General features: G+C 44.0%; 2 protein-coding genes and 1 long non-coding RNA gene across 4 annotated transcripts; 2 read left to right on the top strand and 1 right to left on the bottom strand.

Annotated features, from left to right (window-relative positions):
- The first annotated feature begins 2738 nt into the window (after window positions 1-2738).
- Window positions 2739-3990, top strand: LOC124686929. The gene is made up of 2 exons (XR_006998008.1): window positions 2739-2928; window positions 3548-3990. It is a non-coding gene; the product is annotated as an uncharacterized LOC124686929 (long non-coding RNA).
- Window positions 3991-10638: 6648 nt separating this feature from the next.
- LOC124686928 (E3 ubiquitin-protein ligase CCNB1IP1 homolog) lies at window positions 10639-12625 on the top strand. Of its 2 annotated transcripts, none has more exons than XM_047220804.1 (7): window positions 10639-10724; window positions 10847-10919; window positions 11192-11237; window positions 11328-11358; window positions 11624-11879; window positions 11966-12129; window positions 12381-12625. In XM_047220804.1, exons 1-7 carry the CDS (start codon window positions 10655-10657, stop codon window positions 12623-12625), a joined length of 885 nt encoding a protein of 294 aa, XP_047076760.1. In that variant the 5' UTR covers window positions 10639-10654. The 2 variants fall into 2 exon arrangements, with proteins under 2 accessions (XP_047076760.1, XP_047076759.1); XM_047220803.1 differs by having other exon boundaries at window positions 12354-12625.
- Window positions 12626-15117: 2492 nt separating this feature from the next.
- On the bottom strand, window positions 15118-16206 carry LOC124686927 (heat stress transcription factor C-2a-like). The gene is made up of 2 exons (XM_047220802.1): window positions 15967-16206; window positions 15118-15771 (listed from the first exon to the last, which is right to left on the bottom strand). Exons 1-2 carry the CDS (start codon window positions 16204-16206, stop codon window positions 15118-15120), a joined length of 894 nt encoding a protein of 297 aa, XP_047076758.1.
- Window positions 16207-16772: the final 566 nt, after the last annotated feature.

The following is a 16772-nucleotide window of genomic DNA, read 5'->3' as shown; positions in this document are numbered from 1 at the left end:
CAGAATCCGTTCGCATCTACTTCCGAAAATATTTGTTTTCGAGGTTTCTATGTTTGTTTCCGCTTTCGCAAAAAAAAATGAAAACAAATGTGGCATCATTAAGTTTCTGCTCCATTTTCATCTCTAATTTTGATCTACTGAATTAGTCAAACGACATCTCTATCTTGGATGCTACAAAGATACTCTGTGCATTGCTGCGGGAATTTTCTAAGAAATTGAATCGTATAAATGAAATGGTACAATACACATGAAATATGAATTGTCTATAGAAGTTTGCAAGGTTCAATTGGTCAAAAAATCGAGATGCTAAATTTAATTTACCTTATTTTTATATATTTGATGGCTATAAATTAGTTATGTGGATAATAGTATGAAAAATAATCGTGATATGGATAGCTTTTTTTTTTTTAGAAACAGAGTACAAACGCGGACGCTCACATACACGCGCATACACTCACCCCTATGAACGCACACACGCACACCCTACCCCTATGAGCACCTCCGGCATGCAAGGGTATCTCAATAATAAATATTAGTGGCGATGATATATTTGATTGGCTAATAAAGTAGTATATGATGTGAATGGTTTGTATGGAATGATAGATTAACATTAATTGCAGTTAGTTGGATTTTTGCTTTATAAGAAGTATAGATGTGCGGACGATTGGCTGATCTTGCTCTACCGGTCATGGACGGAACAACCAATTTTTTTAATAATGAACAGGAGCACCAAAATAAAAATGAACAGGAGCACCAAGAGATTTCGGCTGGGGAAAAGATGAGAAAACGATGCCCACTTCTCCTTATCTCCCTGCGCTCCTGTTGCTGATGTAAAATCAAGTTACTTCTGGTATGGTAACATCAAGAACATGGCATACACGTTGTTCGCTTTGTCGTAGGATAGGGGTCGGCAATAATTACGCGAGTGGAGTGGCAATAGCTTTGCATGAATGTTTGGTGATTGGTGAATGCGTTAACTTCAGAGCTTATTCTGATTCTCCTTTCGGCCTCGGTCGTCGGATATCTGAATGCATATCTGAATACATGGTTTGATGGAAAGCCTATGCCGTACATCAAAGCGACATCTCGCTCTCGTTACCGTAGCTACCAGGGCCCTGAGCTTTCCCGGTATAGAAATTCCTTACTCACCACCGTCACCGTAGACGCCATGTGAGGGAGGTTCGACCTCTGAATCGAACTCGCCATGGTCGGAGGTGAATGTACACAGGCGAAAAACCGATCGAGAAAATGGGTTGTCAATCTGTGGACATGCAAACCGTTCAAACGTTGCAAATTTCCGGACGTGCTAGTTTAAATACTGACCTTCCTGACGGTGATCCACAATCAGAGTGACGTTTTCAATTTCATTCAGAACGCACAGCTAGCTAGACTGCTAGAGATACCCGTATCTTCTCTTCTAAGCTCCTCGATAAAAATTACTAAACAATCGGAAGCCACACATTCCTTGGAATAGAGGGTCGGAGCTTCATAGTACCCAAGTACTCTCAGTGTGATAGGATCAATAAGGTTGGTTCAGTTAAAAGGATAAAGATGGATGAGACCAATCAACTTTCCGAGCTCATGTTTGATTATTCTGATTGGTTGCAGAGAGCAAACACGGAGCAACCAACTTTAGATACCCTCTGTTCCATATTAGTTATCACTGATTTAGTACAAATTTTGAATTAAATCAAAACTAATATGAAATGAAGCCAGAAATATTTCTCTAACGTTTTGGAGAGGGTGGACTAGCCATTTTGGCTGGTCGAGGTTCCTGCCCTTAATAATCATGACTGTTAACAGATGACTGGAAATAATTATCATTTTTATCTTGCTCCAAAGTAGTTCGAGCATAACCAAAAACTACCAAGGCATATGATTTGTCAGTGGATTAAAACCATGCGTATTTATCATTTCACTATATTCAAAAGAAAATGCCACTAAGTTGAAACAAAAAAGAAGATATTTGCAACATAAATAGTAACCAAGTGATACTATTCGTAGGGAAATCTATTTTGTTTCTCTATGTGCTGATAGAGTTTGAACATGATTTTTTGGAAAATATTTATGGGCTCAATCCACTAAAGTAGTGGAGATTTTTACCGGAAATTCACTTTTGATCCGGGTGTATATGCTTCCTCTGAAGTAGTATATGCTAGGGGGATAACACTTCTTGTGCTTGATCTTGACACAATGCCGACATAGACTGGGCATATTATTACTCTTCAACGCAGACAAGCCATCGGAAGTGATCAAAACATGTTGTATCCTTAAGTCCATCGCTCTACTATGGCTTGTTGGAGTCTCATCTCTTTGTTGGGCGGACTTAATTGCAGTAGTGTTATTTTGCTTGATAAAAGTAAAATTGTATTTGCTTCATTAATGGCTTGTTTTACAGTACCTTTTACCACTCCTCAAAAAGGAAGAGGTATGATTTGAGACAACGGTCGGGATTGAACGTGATAGAATAGGTCCAACAGCCCAGCAAGGCATGAATAATGAAAAGAAGATCAATTTAATAGTATTTGGGCCGGCCCAGCAATTGGCTAATAGAGTTGACCAAGGAAGCCACGCACACCATGCAGCCGCCGCCGCCACATCCACTCCACCGCCACATCCACCGGCTAGCGACGCCGCCGCCACATCGAGCACGTTCAGGTACGAAGCCTAGGGTTCCGTCGCTGCAGCCGCCACCGCCGCCAAGTACCGTCATCGGCTCGTCGCAAGTTTGGCCGTCAGCCGCTGGTTCACTGCTGTTTCGTTGGTCACACCTTCGCAAGATGGTAGCGTCCGTTGGATTTGTGATTTCAGTGTTCTGTTTTTGCAGTATTCGGTTATGAACCTCACCATGTTCTCCCCATCCGCTTGGGTGGCCTGGACCTTGTTGGATTTATGCCACTGCCAAAGATGAAGATTCTTAGTAGTGCGGTGAGGACAGTTTCATCATACATAATTTCTCTTTTGTACATTTCCACTGATTTGATTTATGTAAATGGCAAAATAATTTCAGTTCAGTATCCCGTTGGCATTCAAGAGTTCACATGGTCTAACTTCACACTGTAACACAAGACTCCCATCCCTTTTGCGACTCCATTACATCTGGTCGTTGGAAAACCAATTGAGTTTAAGAAACTTCCTCTCCCTGGAATCATTTTGAGCATTCTATCAAACAATAGTTATTTTTCTAGCTTTCGGCCCAAAAATCTTTTGAGCAATGTTGAACGTGATTTTGCCATCAAACATGACTGGATAATGAGAGAATAGGTACCAGTTATATCCCTTATGGGCATCTGTAAATTCTATAGGTTAAACTCTGATAATACACGATAAAACAATGATACTATTTGTGTATGCATTTTTGTTTCTCATTCTGGACTTCTAGAGTCTGCGATCTAAAACGAAGTCTTACTCAGTTACTCACTGGGGACAGTTTTTTATTTATCTCTTGAAAGTATGATATTATCAGTTGAGTTTATATTGCTTCGCAACTCTGTATACAAGTTTTGAAATCATGTACATGTGTTTAAGGTACTTTTTTTTGAAACAGATGTGTTTAAGGTTCTTAAGTGCACTCTGGCTTTGTTGATAGTCCATGAAACAATTCGTTACTGCGCCACAAGGACTATTTGAAAGTACAAGACGAAAAACTGGATATGACAAACTAAAATTAGGAGTTCTGTGATGGCTGTTCCAATATCCAATCATAAGTTCTTGCAAGCTGCATTCAGGGAGTACAATAGCGGTCAAGCTGGAGTGTGTTTATTTGAAGAGCCATTACAGGGATACAAGCAGCTTCGAGTATGTGAAGTTCAAGGTTCATGTTGGAGTGTGTTCATTTGAAGAGCCATCACAAGGATACAATAGTTTCGAATATGTCGTGTTCAAGCAGCTGGAATGGAATATGCCCTCGTGACTGAACACATAAGATGTAAAAATTGTATATTTGCTTGCTCATAGAGTTTTCAGGAGTTCCTTTACTTAAAATTTCAAGTACTATCTGTTGATTCCACCAGGGAGCAGTAGAAAGGATAAAATTTCATAGCATGAACATCATCTTAGCAAAGTTATTAACCCCTATTCATGATTTCTAAAAAAAATTAATTAACCCTATTCATGATTTCTAAAAAAAGTTATTAACCCCATCAAGTGGTCGCAGACACCAGAAAAGCAAGAAGTTTGAGCAATTGTCATCATACAATATCAAACAACATACATTTGGTTTAGAAAACTCTTTCTTTTTCAGAATCCCCAGTTCACTTACACATAACAAAACAACCCAACATCACCAAGTTTGTGAATCCCCAATGATGCTGCAATACATAATTGGATTCTCTGGATTTATTTAAATACAACAAGACTCCTCCATGGAGCTACCAAGCTGACAACACTGTAAGAGTAAATTAGAACAATAACAATTCTGGAACCGTTACCAAATGTACCACAGATAAGAACAAATCTTGATCTGACTACTAGTTTCTTGGTGACGCGCAGAAGATTTGGTTACCAGTTGGGGTAGCTGGACTCCATTAAAGCATCCATTACATCTCCATGACTTGTCAGATACAGAACGAATAATGCTGTATCTGGTGCTTCATGCTCCAGCAATGATCACAGTCGCAGGAGGACAGGATTTGAACCAAACCAAACTGACAAGAGCAGCCATTGCTCTTGGGATATTGCCCCATCCATCGGGACACCTGTACATATGCCGATCATGAAAGGACAACCTGTGAAGTTTCATTTCAAAATTAATTATGAATTAGTAACCAAACAGCATGAACAGAACCAGTATCAACAAAATTATATGTGTGCAGTTTGCTGCAACTTGCATACAATATGATGGTCCACGGAAAGTGAAAGCTGTATTTATGAAGCATGAAATTAAAATGTATAATATGTGAAATACCTAGGCTTTTTAGTGCGTACAATTATCTTTAACCTTCTGCATTTGTAAAATCAGCATTCAGTTGTAAATTAAGAGACCAGAGATAGACTATAGTTTTGCAGAAGTTACTCTTTATTCTTGTTCCTAGTGAGGTTTAAATTATGCGATGCATACATTCATAGTTTTAATTGTACATCACCATAACACATGAACAGAGCGTCAATGAAAACAATTTAACAAGCCAATAAAGCAAAAAAAAAAACTACTTTCAAACTACATTTCTGGTATCAACTCAATGATACTCATACCCATCATCAACTTGATACTACAGATAAAGAAATAAGAGAACAATGTACAATAAAAGTCTGGCACATCTGGCTATTAAAAGCGTGACAAAAAATACTTGTAAACAACAAATATATATTCCAGGTTAGTTACCGAGATATTTGACCTGTGTCAGGACAAAAATATACTCCGTACTAGTTTCTTCATAGATAGACTAGAATTCTGGAATTATAGCAATTGACCCAAGACTAGAGTACGTTGCATGATTCTCTAGAGCTGTTTCTCACAAAAGATAAAAAAATCCTACGATCGCGGGAAGACTTTTCGTATTGTTCACAGATTATGAAAGGGTTAACTTTTGAAGCAATTTATCTCAAATCCTTCAAATATGCAATGCCATGTGTTTTGGCTTCAGAGCAAAAAATAGGAGCAGTCCTCGGCATGCATCCAGCAATTTATACATGATTAGTTACTCCAGTCATTTTTTGGGAACTAAGGTGATCAAAGGGATCCACAGAGTGATCGATTTCAGGACACCACCACCAACAGCAACCAAGAGTTATTTATCCCCAACAAAGAACTGACCCTAGGGACTGTACAAACTATTTCCCTAAAAATGTCCGAGAATCAAGGATGGATATACTACCTTGGGGACAGAGAACGCATCCAGGAGGGCGAGGAGATCATGTTGCAGGTCATCGTACGACGCCGCCTCCGCCTCCAGTGGCTGGTCGGATAGCTCGTACCCTCGCCAGTCCGGAGCGACGGCGCGGTACCCGGCGGCGGCCACGACCAGCATCAAAGAGTACCGGGAAGTACCTCTGCCGGAGAAGGCGCATCGCGATGACCGCCAGTACCCGCTCCCGGAGCATCGTAACGAGCTAGGTCGCCTTGGTGAGCGAGGACGACATGGCCGAGGTCAAGGGCGTGGCGCCGGGAAGTGGGCGGCCGAAGGAGAGCGAGGTGGAGATCTAGCTAAGCATGCCGGCAGCTGTGTCACCAGAGTTGCGTCAGCCGAAGATCGGCGACGGAACCCCACACAGCAAGGTGCTAATGGACGAGGGTCAGGGCAGGCTGGTCTCGTCCCCTTCCACGCTACGAAAGGTTGGTACGTGGGCTGGGGCCTATTTTCTGGGCCTAGGCTGTCTACTCGGCTGGGGCCCGGTTTCGGCCTTTTTCTGTTTTGCTACGAAAATTAGCAGAGGTATGTATCATACCGGTCAGGTTTTGGTGAGTGGTATGAATTTTTTTTAGCCTTTAGATGGACGAAAATAAAGGGCTGTTATTTATTTGAGGGTACCACAAAAGAACTCTCATTAATAGGCTCACAATTTGAAATGAATCATTATTGATTGGTACCAAGATTAGGTCGTAGGCAAGCAGGCCTAAGTTTGACAGCTGGTGTGGTAACCATGAAAATAGCTCTTTAGTGGCTCAAAGCCATATTCGCCCATCCTTTATTGCAAAAAATGTGCAATATGTGCAAGCATTGTAATGTTTGATTACCCACTTACCATATTGAGGAATAACGACGAACCCAACAACTTCAAAATTGAAGATAGTGGTGGATAACAACATGGTGATGAAAACTATCAAACCCTCAAGTTATGGCCTCCTTGCCCTTCTTCCTCTCACCCTATTCCAATGATTTGTAGATCCAAATAAATTGTATGAAGAATTGTTTGGCATGAACCAAGATAAATCTTTATGTCACGAGCATGCTCGTATTTTATTTGATAGTCCTAGGAATAAAACTACGGTAATGCTACACCTACAGAATCAAGTTACGGAATGAACCTACGGAATCAGGCGTGGCATCGTGCAATTGGGTAGAGTCACACTGTGGGTCCAAGAGAATTCAGCCTGGGAGAACAGCAGCAGCCCACGTATGGCCGTAAGTCGATTCCCGTAACAATTTGTCCGTAGACCCAGCATTATTGATAAAACTATCCTCGACCTCCAGGATAATTTTCTTATCCATGATCTAGCTCTTCATGGCTCTTATCGGTTGGCATAGTAGGTATTCTGTTTGCATTTGAGGTTTGGATTTTTCAGGGATTTATCCTTTTAACCAAAGAGCGAATAAAACTTCTAGCATTTTGGATTTCAGGTTTTTTAGCCCCGGTTAGTGAAGACCCAAACAATTTTCCTAGTTATGAATCAGGTATGGAACCTGAACTTCCTGAGAACTTTCTTTGTCTCCAGAAGTTGGTGTGACAACACCACTGCCTGTACACCCTCTACTCTGTAGATTATTTACTCATGCACACATTGAGTTTGTTGTTCACAGTTGGTCCAATCTTCCCATTTTGAAAAAAAAAAGAAACTTGGTTTGATCTTCAGCGGCCGAAGCACACAGAGCTTTTTATGGTTGCATGTACCTAAACCGAGGGGCACCAAAGGAGGCTTTTACATGGCGTGAATGACCATGCAGTTTTCAGACTATACCTCCTCTACCTGAGCCTATTTTTCTTTTTTTGCCATCAAAATTCGGTAGTTGACGAAACATTCATGTTTGGTTGGTTTGGGTTATATTCATCTTTGGGTTATGCAGAGATCGGATGCAAATTTCTTGCATATTGTGTTACACAACATTTAGGATACTAATAAATTCCTATCGAAAATAAATGTGGTGTGTCTTGTGGGCTTCTTGTTCTGTTCACAAATTTAGAACGTTTTGCCCGTTACATTTTAAACAGCAAGAATGGCTTATATGAAGAAAGGAACTAGGGTGGTATTTGCTTGAGGGACACTAGAATCCTCCCTAACACGGCCATCCTTTTTCATAGGAATAAATGGTTCCTCACGAATATTTTTTTTGAGTACCGGCAAAAAAACAAAAAAAAAATTGTTTTGAGGGAATTCATAGGATTTATTTTTTTTGAGGTTCCTCACGAATAATTGTAACCCAATATAACAAGAGATAACCCGTGACGGCCTGACATGTTCTCAGCCCATGACTCCACGAGTAAGTCCAACTGGAAGCCCAGCCCAGGAATGGCAGCCCACAAAAGTGTCTGCGAACTGCAGAAGTAGCCCAGCACACAGAGGCAGAGCGGCCGTCTCCACTCACCGCCGCTTCTCGTCGCGGCCGCAACGCACCGGCCGCTTCCCCACGCGTTTGAAACCCTCCCTCGTCGCACCACCTCTACGGCTACCCCCATTCCCCCAGCCCAGCCCAGCTCCTCTCGCCCGCCCGCCCGCCTCCTCGGCGGAGCGGAACCCTGGATCCCGGAGCCCTCGACGGAGAGGGTTTCGTCCTCGCCGGGGACCCGCCTCTCGACACCAGCACCAGCACCATCACCACCGTCGCCCACGAGGTCCACACCTCCACGCGCGTCTGCGTCAGGTAACCGCTCGCCCCGTCTCGCTTTGCTTTTTCCGCTGCGCCGCCCGCTGGGGCCTGCTTTGGGCCACCTTCTTCTACGACCAATTTCCGAGGATTTAGTTCATATCCTGCCTGCGCTTCCAACGTTTTCGTGCGCGTTTGTGGTGGACGCGAGATTTTCCGGGGGATTTTCATTCCGATTTCGCTGTGGGTTAATTTGTGGAGCCCGTGCTGCACGAGATGGTTAGGTTTTGCGATCCCATGTGTTGTAGCTTGCCGAGGCTTCGATCGATTGCGGCCACTACCCTTGTGAGCCAAGTAGGCGAGTAATTGGCTAGTTTTGCAGGTGCAGTTGGTCACGCTGTTGCTATGGTTCCATGGGTAAAGTTGCAACTGCTGTTGAGCTTCTATGGTGTGCCTAATCTGTGAGCTGCTGCCGTAAACGTTAGATTCTGAAGGATGCAGTGCAATTTCTTCAGACACGACGATCATATGTTGTGTCTGCTTAGTTCTGCGTCGTTTGGTGCTCTGGATGCTAAGCTTCATCTAAAGTGATACTGCCCCCGACCCAAAACTTGAAACGAAATTATGATGCTGGCTTATTTTGAATTATACTACTTACTACCTTCACTGTTGAGATCTTGTGAGACTAAAATTGGACATGTGAACCAACTATCACCTATTTGAATTTTGAAGCAGGTTGGAATGTTGGATCATGCCTTTTGAGCTGCTATATAAATTTGATTCTTAGGCTGTGATTTCTTAGTTCCTGCCTCCTGCAAGAGTTAATGCTTTCTGATTGTGAATTAGTAGTTAAACGTTGTGGGATACTATTTCGTTTATGCACTAGTGAACTCTTGTCTGTGTTATGGAGTACTAGAGAGGATTTGACTGAGCAGTCTTTAGTGCCGCTACCGCTGTTATCACAGTGGATTTGACTGAGTACATGTCCAAACATATTATAGCTACTTAGCAGCTGTAAGAAAGCTTGTCCACTTGATTAAGCCTACAAAATCAGGGATATAGGTAGCCGGGTTACAATATAGACGAAATGGTACACCATGTCTTCTTTATATCTGATATTCCATTGTATGTTCATCCTGTCCTCTGCCGCGTGATACCTACTATTTTGAAGGCGGTTATAAATGCACAGGTTGATACTCTAACATCTTAATATATGTTGCTCATAACTGACTGGCAAATTTGAATTATCAAAATTCATGAAGTGCATGTTGATTTCCAATTTTCTTATCTACCAAAGTTTCAGGTGGGATTTTAGGTGGCAAAGTTTTATTACATGATCATTTAAATCTGTGTTTCTGGTTAGGAACTCATCATGACAACCTGCTTTACTAAGACTGGATATATGAGTGTTAAGTTAATTACACTTACAGCAGAAGGGTTTTAAGCAGCAAATGATTGAAACCTGAAACTCATAAGTATGATAAAAAAATGTGATACAAAATCACTTGAAGCATATTCAGAGAACGTTATAACTGCGCCTTCTCTGGCCTTTAAAAATCCATTTTATGCTTCTTTGTTGATGGAGTTCAACGGACAAACTAAGTATTCTTAGGATTCCTGTTCAAAGTAGAAATATACCTTTTCTCATCTCTGATCTGGGATGTATAGGCCAATACAGTGTAGTCAAACATGAGGTAATGTATAATGGAGGTAATAGAAACTGTATGCTTCACTTCAATCTAAGCCTGATTGTTTTCTCATTTTCATTTAGATTATCTTGTTTTCAGCTATTGTGTTTCCAGTTGAAAATCTCTAATGTTTGTGACAATTCATGTATTGTTTTACAGTATGGTACCAAGGTATCACTGGTAAATGTGTGATGCACAGTAAACATGTGATTCTTTTTAATTGTAAAATTTATATATTCAAAACTAACACTAAAAGATATGGTATTGTGTTGTACAAATGCCTGCATGGTTGTTGTACTTGTACATGTCATCAAGTTAAAACAGTAAATAGAGTTATTTCTGCATTTATGTTGTAATTATTTGCAGTTGTCATGCATTTTGGTGCTTCTTATCCACTGAAGTCTTATCTGTTTTCACTGGATTTTGTTGTGTAGTTATGTTCAGTTTGTGTACTGCATGTCATATATCTGTGTTTCTACCTGCAGGTTTTTTCTGGCACACAAAATGAAGTGCAATGCTTGCTGGCGGGACTTGGAAGGGCAGGCCATATCAACAACATGTGGCCATCTGTTATGTATGAATTCAATCTTTTCTCTTTCTGTTTGATCCAATTCTAACTGTAAAGAAGTTGAAGTTCATATGTTCTGCTGCTACTGAAAAAAACATGCTTGATTTTAACCGATACCTCTTGTGCAGGTACGGAGGATGCAAAGAAAATACTCAGTAACGATGGTGCTTGTCCTATTTGTGATCAAGTGCTCTCTAAATCGTGAGTTGTTAACCCTTGATATAACATTTTTTATCTTTTGTGCAAGCTACATTTCTCTTGCCCTGCATTAGTTTGTAGTACCTAATGATGCAAGAGTACCTATGAGCGTATTTCTCATCTATATTTTCTCCTAATTAGAACCTTAAATACTTACATCACTTTTTAACATGTTACTGAAGGTTGTTTATCACTTTTCATACCTGAGGTTAAACTTAGCATCAATGTTATACTAGGATGATATCATCTGAACTTTATATTTTGTTATTTCTCAGCCATATGAAGCAAATTGACGTAAATCCAAGCGACGAATGGACGAATGTAAGTACCTTTTGAATTTGATCCAGAATTACATATGCTGTATATTTTTCTGTAGTTCATCTGTTCTGATAACTTCATTTGTTACCTCAGATGTCAATGACTGGAGTTTCTCCACAGATACGTATCCTTAATTTTTTTCACATGGCCTACAGTAGGATTATTCTTCTGTTGTTTCGTTGAACGACGTCTCTGTCTGCCGTATGAAATGTGGTGTCTGATTAACCTCCTGCTTCAGTTTTCCAGTAATTTGAACAAAGTAAAATTGAAAAAGAAGGTTGCTGAAGTGAGTTAATAATATCAATTTGGTGCTACTATTTTCCAAGGTTTTTTCTTTTGTTACTAGTATGGTGATCATTTAGCTTTTCCTTAAACATGATACAAATCAGTTATGAAAAGTGCATACAGGAGTGTCATGTTTTATATTGGACAAAAGGAACTGGAGATGCAATACAAGATGAACAGAATTGTTGGTCAATGTAGGCAAAAGTGTGAACTTATGCAGGCAAAGTTCAGTGAGAAACTGGAAGAAGTGCATACTGCCTACCAGAAGATGGCCAAAAGATGCCAGTTGATGGAACAAGAGATTGAAAACTTGACGAGGGATAAGCAGGAGCTACAAGAAAAATTTGCAGAGAAATCTAGGTTAGTCTAGTTTTCCAATGTTTTCATTATTGGGCAAAGTTCTGCTTCATATAAGATGTATGAACTGATTGCGCTTTCCTTTCCAGGCAGAAGAGGAAGCTTGACGAGATGTATGATCAGCTGAGGAATGAGTATGAGTCTGTAAAACGTTCAGCCATTCAACCTGCAAACAACTACTTCCCAAGAGCTCAGCCAGACATGTTCTCGGGCATGCCCAACATATTGGATGGCGGCGACCCTCTGAGACAAGGTAATTTATGGAATCATGTACTCCAGTTGATTTAGTTGTTCAGTCTATCACTTATAGGCAGTAAAGCATTTGATCCAATACTTTGCCTTTTGAGTATCTGTTGAGGTAGCTCCTTTTGTGCTATACATCCAGCCAGGAATATGTTAAACGCAATAGTTTGGTTTTCTACAAGTTATTGCACTGCTTTTAGCTCTCCACAAAAACAGCTCATTCACTGGTTGCAGGATCGATTGATCCTCCTGAAACCCCAGGGCGCAGAGACGAGGGGTGGGCTGCACAACCAAGGCAAAGACCCCAGACGTCTAGTCCGTTTGAGCTGTCTACAGGATCTCCTGGTCATAATGCAGCACCTCCAATGGATATGAGACCCAGACAGCCGCCACGGTCCGTGTTTGGAGCTAACATGAACAATTCTTCTGCAGCTCTGCGAAATATGATAATCTCACCAGTGAAGCGTCCTCAGCTTTCCCGTAACCGTCCACAGATGTTCACGTAAGACTCTCCTTCTTGGTCATGTGATATCTTCCTTTTGCTCATGTTATATCTTCATGGTTGGGTACAATGGAACTTAATCTGCAATTGGCTGTAATAGTTTCAAGTGCGACATTATATTAGATACCTATGCCTGTTCCTGTACCGTATTGTATGTACTTACTGCTGAAACTTGGGTATGTCAGGTTGTAGAGCTGGAAGAGCTGAGGAGACGTTCTGCTTCTGAATCTGTTTTAACCTTGTCATGGAAGTGAGGAATTGTTCAGTGTAAATTCTGTAAGACCAATCTGTCTCACTCCCACCCTGTTGTTTTGGCGTGTCGTCTCGCGTACAAGTGTTCTAGGAGATCAGTCGGTCACATAGTCGTGTCCTGGGTATATGGTCTTGACATAATCAAGATATATAGATGCACTTCCTCCTGGCTGCAATTACATGTGTAACCAAATTACGGACGCATGTTTTATGATTCTGAAATAACCACCGTGTAATTTACTAGTGCGACAGGGATCAGCCGCATTTTGTTATTGTATTATCTGATTCAACTTGTGCAGTTGGCCAACTTAAACTGGTCCATACTCCAGGGCTTTGTTCTTTTAATTCAAAAAGGTGCTACTACTAGTACAAGACATTTGGTCTGTATCGTGTGGTCTAACCCTGGCTTGGGCCCACCTCAGCGTGGCCCTTGGTGTCGTGTATGCCTATTTTAGCATTAGCCACCTTCTCAGGTCATCACTCTTATGGCCTTTATACCTACTTGTCGAAATTTAAGTGCCAGATCGTGCTATACTGTCAGCCTGATTGGGGGCGTTTTGTCAAATGGCCTTGGGTGAATTTTATGCCAGTCCAACCGCGCTGGAACTTCGTCGTTGGCCTTGTATTATAGTAGTAGTACTTGCAGTTGCACAGCGTTTGCGTTTGCTGACTGACTGACAGGTGTTGTCTCTCGATGACACGCTGCTTTTTTAGATTGTAGCCTGTATCTTTAAACAGGTTATGAACGTGCTTCAGTTGTATATTTTACCTGTACACCGGATTTCAAGTTCAGAAAACAAGTACTCCCCTTTGTTCCTAAAAAAAACTTTATCTGAATACGAAGGTATATAAACATGTTTGAGCTATAGATTTATCCGTATCTAGAATAAGTTATGAAGCTTTTTTTTAGAATGGAAGAAGAGTATATAAACATGTTTAGCTATAGATTTATCCGTATATAGAAAATGTTATGAAGCTTTTTTTAGAATGGAGGAAGTACGTAGGAGGTTATGAACGTGCTTGGACTTCCTGGCTTAGAGCAACTCCATTCGTTGGTACCCCCAGGCTGAAATCCGACGCACAATAGTGCCGGATTTGAGGCAACTTTGGCCTAGGAGTGTTGAACTCTTAGTCATCCCCCAACTAAGTCGGCTGGAGGTTTGAATTTCAGACAAATTTCAGTCAAAACTGAACAAAATTCAGCTAAAATATAGGATAACCGTGGGGATTTCATTAACTATAGGTGAGTTCGAAAGAGTTTTGTCGAATTCATACATATATTCAAATTTGACGTTGATTAGGCTACATAAAAACCTAAATACACATATGTATAGGCGTTCTACATGCGGGGTTGCTGCTGTCGTCGTCCGACACGTGGCTGCTGTAGCCCTCCCCGCTGTTGTCATCGTCATCGAGGACAATGACACCGCCTTGGCGGCGGATCGGTCTCCTCCCGCTGGCCCTCCCGCCGGCGCGAGGCCTCCCACCGTCGTCGGAGCACGTCCTGCTGGAGAAGGCGTTAATGTCAGAGAAAAGAGAAGAGAGAGGAATGGGAGGGGTAGTGAGAGTTTTGCATTCGAGATTCAGGCCTCTACATTGAGAAGATTGGGCGGGAGGGGTTTTTCTGGCGGCAGCCTTCCCATGGTAGAAACGAGAAGACAGCCACGCTGAACGGTTTGCTCCCCGGCGAATTTTGGACTCATGGGAGGTGAGTGGGAGAAATTTGTTCCTCCGGCAAAAAATAGGCCGCGGGGCTGAGTGAGATGCTCTTGCAGACAGTTTGGCTTGAAGCCCGCGACAAACAAATTTGATTCAGAAACTGAATTTCGTTCAGTATGGGAAGTATGCCTTGGTGTGGGCCATTACTCTTCTTCTTGGTGTGTCTGAGAAACGAGTGATCGTCAGTGTACGCACGCATCTGCTGTCTACACATACAAGAAGAAACGGTGGCCGAGCAATGTTTCTGATTTTACAACAACTTAATTATTAAGCGCGCGCCTGTATATCCGGATGCCCCACAATCCAGGGGCGCACACCGAAAGGAAGGAAGAACCTGACTGGTACTGGTAGCAGCAGCCTGCCTGGGTACACTAGCCTAACCTAGCATTTCCTTTGTTTACAGAGCGGTTCGGGACGGCCGAGCCGTCGGGCAATTCGCCACAAAATACGTACACAAATCGGTGGGCGAAGCCCGCGCCAGCCGGCCGAACCAACCAAGCGGTTCGCGTTCGCGCGGTGAGTCATTCAGTAGCCGGTGCTGTCGACGGGGAACGCGTACGTCGGCGGGTCCCCGCCGCCGCCGTCCAGCTGCACGTCGCTGAACCCGTCGCCGCCGGTGTAGAAGCCGGTGAAGTCGACGCTGGGCTCCGGCACGTACGCGTCGTGGCTGACGCCGTAGAACAGCCCGTTCCCGGCGACGCCGTTGCCGTCGACGGGCGTCTTCCTGCCGAGCTGCTGCTGGTCGAGCAGCAGCCTCGGCCTCTTGACCGCCGCGCCGGCCTCGTCCCGGCCGCCGTCGTGGCCTCGGGGGCTGCCGCTCGAGCCGGTGGCGGTGTTGCCGACGAGGCGGCGCAGCACGTCGGGGTCGCCGACGACCTTGAGGAGGAAGGCGAGCATCTGCTTGGGCCTGCGCTCCGTCTCCTGCACCCGGCGCCACATGACCGCCACGCGGTCCTCGATGGCCTTCTGCTCCTGCCGCAGCCGGACCACCTCCATGGCCACCATCGTGGCGCTGCTGCCGTCCTCGTCGTCGTCCGCGGTGCCGGCGGCGCCGAGCTCGTCCTTGCGCTTGCCGCTGCTGCCGCTCCGGCGCACGATCTGGCGCAGCAGGTGCGTCTGCCCCCGCAGGAAGGACACGTGCGCGAACTCCCACCTGTCCGGATCGACCTTGCGGAATCCCTGCCAGAATCCAAGTACAGTACAGATCAGCTTCAGTACTCGACTCGTGTTCGCTAGAGCAAATAACTGCCGAGTGGTGACACGAAGTTCAGTTATACTACAGATTACTGTGTGTTAACTCATACTGTTAGCTGCTAATTTTCCCCTGAGGAATGAAATTCCGCCGAGCTATCAAATTCGATACAGCGCACTTACGTAGGTGTTGAGCTGCCTGACGAAGCTGGAGAAGTTGGAGTGCTTGAAGTGGGCGGGGAGCAGGGTCTGGGAGAAGACGAAGGGGTCGGCGACGACGAAGCTGTTGCTGCCCCTGCCCCAGGCGATGACGCCGTCAGTGCTCGGGTCGTCCACCATCCGGTACGTCTTGGCCACGAACGGCGCCACGCCGGCCGGACCACTGCTCCCGGAATCCATGGCACCGCCGCCGCCGCTCATCATCTCCTAGAAAGGTACTGGTGCGTGGGTGGGGATTGCTATCTGTGGCAGCAGTTGGGAGGGGAAAGCGAGGATAGATAGGAACTGGAGGATGCGTGCGCAGGCGAGCTATATACGAGTCCGGGCGGCGGAGGGCGGACGGGACAGGTGCCAAGTAAGTGTGGACGCGTGTCCGCTCCCGGCAGCCTACCGTGGCGCAACCTCAGGCCACATGATTTTGTAGCCGAGTCGATATGAAAAGCGCGCGGCTCCCCTTGGACGCTTTCGGATCAATTTCACTTTCCCCTTTGCCCTTTCCCGTGGACGTATGGGCGGGGCACGAAATCGGAGCCTCGCCTCGTTGATTTTGGCGATGATGCCAGGGCGAGAAATCTGGGAAGGGGGATCTCGCTGTCGGATTGCTCAGTTTATTGCAGTGGTTTCTTCTTTGGTTGCCTCGCGGGAGGGCGATGGCCGGGGGAGGGTGCGATTTGTGGGTCTGGCGTGACATCTTGCACTCGCTCCTGCCACTACGTGGCTCTTCCGTCGTGGGCAAGAAAATATACGACGAGTAAAATACAGTACGGACC

The sequence above is a fragment of the Lolium rigidum genome, chromosome 2, assembly GCF_022539505.1.
Source record: "Lolium rigidum isolate FL_2022 chromosome 2, APGP_CSIRO_Lrig_0.1, whole genome shotgun sequence".
In the NCBI taxonomy this organism is placed as follows: domain Eukaryota; kingdom Viridiplantae; phylum Streptophyta; class Magnoliopsida; order Poales; family Poaceae; genus Lolium; species Lolium rigidum.
The sequence above is the reverse complement of the archived record's forward strand: the minus strand, read 5'-3'. Positions and strand labels throughout refer to the sequence as shown.